Source organism: Phaseolus vulgaris, chromosome 2 (genome assembly GCF_000499845.2).
Source record: "Phaseolus vulgaris cultivar G19833 chromosome 2, P. vulgaris v2.0, whole genome shotgun sequence".
NCBI classification, from domain to species: domain Eukaryota; kingdom Viridiplantae; phylum Streptophyta; class Magnoliopsida; order Fabales; family Fabaceae; genus Phaseolus; species Phaseolus vulgaris.
The window spans coordinates 44,102,802-44,107,780 of record NC_023758.2 but is presented as its reverse complement, the minus strand read 5'-3'; the positions used below and the strand labels follow the sequence as shown (position 1 = coordinate 44,107,780).

The window sequence follows — 4,979 nt, the reverse complement described above, 5'->3', positions numbered from 1 at the left end:
TCACTATTCGCAAGCTAGAACACGTTCACCATCGGGTAACCCTACGGGGCACCCTTGTATAGTTTCCTTTTCACTCAAATTTTCCAGTGACCCGGTCATATGGTTTGATGCCCCACTGTCAATAATCCACAAATCCCAAATGCTCTTACCAGTCATTTTCTCTGATTCATTTGATTTTTGTTTGCTGATCATATCAACTAGTACCTTCCATTGTTCATTGGTCAGACCTGCCATCTCAAGTTTCTTGTCGTCATTGTTGGCTTGACTGTTGCTTCCACTAGCGTGTGCCACATTTGCACGTGTCGGGTTACCTTTGTTTCGCATCCCTTGGCGTCCCCGCCGTTCCATTTGCCTTCACTTTTTGGTCTGTCACCCCATCATTCGGGATATCCGATCAATTGGAAGCATCCCTTCATGTTGTGACCATTTTTACCGCAATGACTGCACGTCATTAATTTTTCTACCATATCTCCACGCCCTTTTTCTTTGTAGTTGGCCTGCATCGCGAGACCCACGACCAACCCCCTTTCTTCCGTTGATTTGGCCATCATTCTCACTCTTTCTTCTTGTACCAACATAGCATATACGCGGTTCAGAGACGACAATGGGTCTGAGGCCAGAATGTTTGATCTTACTGTCCCGTAGCTTGCGTCATCCAACCCCATAAGGAGTTGATGAACTTTCTCCTCCTCCCTTCGTTTTTCCAACTGAGCACCAATCCCACACTTGCATCCACCACACGTACAAGATGAAATTTTGTCACTGTTAGCAAGCTCATCCCAAAGGACCTTCAATTTTCCAAAGTAAGTTGCCACCACCATTCCCTCCTGCTTGCATCTTGACAAGTCCGACCTTAGTTGTTGAATTCTAGGTCCATTCACGACCGAGAATCTTTCTTTAATGTCTTCCCACAAGTTATGTGCAGTCTCAGCATATGCTACTGTGGATCGTAAGCTTGGTTCAATGGTGTTTAGAATCCAAGAGACAATCATGGACTGCACGGTCCACCAATCTTCAAGGTCGGGTGCCTCATCCTCTGGTTGGATATGTGTTCCATCAATGAAGCCCCATTTTCTCCGGGCACGAAGCGAGATCTTTACTGCTCTTGCCCATTCGTCGTAATTTTCTCCGCGCAATTGGACTTGCGTGATTATGTTTCCGGGATTGTCACTCGCGTTGAGATCATATGGCGAGTAGGTCTTCTTAGCACCTCCTCCTCCTTCGTGCTCTGCTTTGTTGGCATTATTCTTTTCTGGTGCATCTGCCATGGTTGTGCACCGTTGCCTTTGCTTTGTGTTTGTCGGGTATCAGAGTTTTGTGCTATGATACCATGAAAGAATATTTTCTGTTTTATTCAATCTGTCTTTCATCTATAACAATGATACATATATATAACCATAGCATTAGAACCGTACAGATTCTTTTTCTAACATAACATCTGTAATTAAGACTAATTATAGACCCATTAATAGTGATTATATTCCTATAATTAAGTCTAATTATAGACTCATTAATAGTGATTATATTCCTGTAATTAAGTCTAATTAAGTCTAATAATGATTTTGTTCGGTAATAAGGACTCATGATAACACAAAAGCTTACTTACTTCCCTTTTTCAGCAGAGGCCTTAACGATAAGTGTAGTAAGCCACTAAATAGTTTAACATAATTTAGCGAAAGGGTATGGTTGTTTAAATTCTGTCAGGTTTCTATCTTTTATTTAATACATGCCGTTTATTTAAGCAACACTAGTTCTTGTGTCTTAGGTTGGTTGATGTTGTGATAAGTATGACATTAAGCAAGCAAATGTGCCAAGAGCGAAGAGTTACCTTATACTGAGATTCTTATATTATGCTTCTTCTATCCCTAAAAGTTTTCAAACAACCAAGTAGCTAAAAAATATATTTTGTACTAATTGCTTCATGGTTTGACCAAAATATTTTAAAGCATATCTAAAAAAAATTTGAGCTCAATATAACTCTGGAAAGTTTTCAACTTTTGGATGTACGAGTAAAAGTATCCTCAAACAGAGTGGTCGCATAACGTCTTTAGTACAAGTCGAATCAGAAAATCGAGCCGGAACTAGGAGAAAGAAAGTTAATGCCAAATGGTTTCTTGCTTTGTGTGACCTGTGAGATTCTTTAAAAAAGGAATTTTGTTGTTGGATACTACCTACATTTATTGCAACTATAACAATTTGTTTCATGATACTTGATCTGATCAAGGAATAATTTTGACAACAATGGCTGATTATATAGCCACAGTTCTTGCATTCTAAAACTAATTGCCTCGTATTCTTAACACTTTTTAGGGAAGGTCTTGGAGAGGCATGTGATGGGGACATCGCATTTGCAAGTGCCATAGAAAACTTTGGAGGAGGGCCCAATGATCCTCATTTTATTGCTTTAGGAGGTAAGCCTTGTGGGTCTTTCCCTCCCACTGGCCTTGTCTTCCAAATGAAAATTAGGTTTAGTGTAACTAGTCATATAATATTGTTGCTTTGTATGCTCTATTGCTCGCAAGATACTTTTAACTTTTAAACCAGTAAAGGGGCTAGGAAATATGCTGAAGTATTCTAAAGCATGTTTGATTTGTTTACTCTCTGCCATAATTTTTTAACCCATGTACTTCTTATGAAAATAGATAATACTGCCTCGAGTCTTATTGAATGAAATTTTATCTTTGGCTATTGGTTTTGATAAATTTGTTTGGTATTCCCAGGACATATTATGACCAAATTTACCATAGGATTGAGAGAAATCAGTACATTCAAGGAACTGCTCCGGTTACAAGTAATGATTTATATGTTATTGTCTTTCTTGTTCTTTAGCAATGGATTGCATTGTAAGGGTAGGTTCCTATATTTTCACTGGAAATAATGCTCGGAGAACCCCTATTTGGAAATTTTATTCCAGAAGAGGGCGTGTAATGGCATTTATGCCTTGCAATATTTAATTTAATAACAGTGTGAGTGGCAGTTATACATTGTGGAATGGTAATTAGTGCATAGTGTTTAATTTAGGATAAGAATGCAAGTGCACAGCTGTGGTTATAACTTCTTAGATCAAAAGTCTTAAAAAGTGGATTTTAAGCTTAATTCAGCTTCACAAACCTTACTTATAAGGTGATGTTTCTATCTACTTATACACCGTAATTTGATCATATCTTTAAATGATATGAAATTCTTAACACACCCTCTCATACCAAGGATTCAATATCTTGAGTATGAGATTAGAAAGTTATAGATGGTCCTATAGTGGGTAGTACAATAGATTCTATTTTAATAATATTGATGTGAGATCTCTAATACTCCATTTACACCGAGTACAAGTGCTCCGATAGTGGATGACATGATAAAATCAACAAACCTCAATAGTATCATCTTAAAAAGTGTATAAGCTTAACTCAATTTTACAAAACTGCACTTATTTATATAAAGTTTCCAGCAAAAAGAAAGTGAATTTATTGAGGTCAGTGGGTTTATAATGGCTAAGATGTGTGAGTGGGTAGATACAAGGGAAAGAATTATTAACCAACATGGGGCATATGGAGGAGAGAATGGATGCAAAGAGAGGCTTCTCTTTGAGATGCAGAGACTGTTATTGGTGCAGAAAGATTAGAGTTGCAGCCACAAGGAAGGAAATTTTACCAATCATGGTAGTCAAGAAGATAAAATTTCCCAGGTTTAATGGAGAAGATCCCAAAGGATGAATTACTCAGGCTGCACTTATTTTAAAGTTTAGAATATTTCAGAAGTGATGACCGTGTTCAGCCAAATTAAGTATGGATTGATCATCATTTTTGACATAAAAAATCTTATTTTAGAATCAGTTTGGATCTTTACCAAAATTTTCCACCTTTTTCTTCCGCCCTCCCTTGTATTTTGGTGGCCCCACCATTTCTTTGAGAAGATTGTGCCTACAAATTCTGAACCAAAACACTCTTAGTACTTCTGTCAAAAAGCCCCAGTTCACGAGCTTCAGGGGAATTTTTTAGTTCCTCCACCTTCATCTTTTTAAGATCTTTTGATTCCTTAATTGCCACCGCAATGTGGTCTGACTAACGCTTCAAAGTTCTCAAAACATTGTTCACTATTTGTTGATATAAACGCTTCTCACTACAAGCCTTCATTTAGTTGACTAACACTTGAATTTTGTTGGAGTAATCTCCTACTCTTGATCAGTCATGAACAACTCATTGTTTGCGAAGGGATTGAAGCTTCACTTTCCTGATTTTATCAGCACCTCCATGTGACTTATCCAGAACGCAGTCAACCTTTGCTGAATTGGCTAAAGATATCTTCTTAAAATTGACATAATCCATTTATTGGTGGATCAAGAAGAGAGTTTTACCATCTTCCTTCTTGCACTCCTTGTAAACTTCTCTTTGTTCCTTGGTAGCACTATCCACTTCTTGAATATCATTCTTTGTAATTTCTTACACTTATTGGAAAACAAAGATTACACCCTTTTTCATACACCACTGGTTAAGGTTCTTGCCATCGAGAATAGACAAGTTGATATGGGAAAGACACATTAGAACCATGATTGACACTTTTGAAGTTTGCAGGATTCCGCACCAAAAAAGATCTGCAAAGCATATAGTAAAATCAGGCAAGAAAAGGTTTCTCTCAGCAGAAAACTTTACATGCTAGTGGGCATCACACACAGGTCCACAATCAAGAGCTCTTTGGATACCTCTTGTTAAACTAAACACACACAAAAAAGAGAGAACAAGAGATATAATTGTTGAATCTTAAATTTTATTTCTCATACATATGTATCAGATTGCAACATTACTATTTATACTAATGTTACAAGTAGTTAGTTAACAGCCCACTAACATACTAATTGAATTATTTACAACAGAGTTGAAACTTTGATATTATGTTAGAAAACACAAGAACCAGAGCAATGAATTATGAATATTGTTTAGGAAAAATTCCATTTGTCGTAGGGGCCATTCTCATTAAATAGCCAA

General features: G+C 37.2%; 1 protein-coding gene across 1 annotated transcript; it reads right to left on the bottom strand.

Moving 5' to 3' along the window:
- Positions 1-377: 377 nt before the first annotated feature.
- LOC137809523 (uncharacterized) lies at positions 378-992 on the bottom strand. Its single transcript, XM_068610631.1, has one exon. It carries the CDS (start codon positions 990-992, stop codon positions 378-380), a length of 615 nt encoding a protein of 204 aa, XP_068466732.1.
- Between the last annotated feature and the right edge of the window lie 3,987 nt (positions 993-4,979).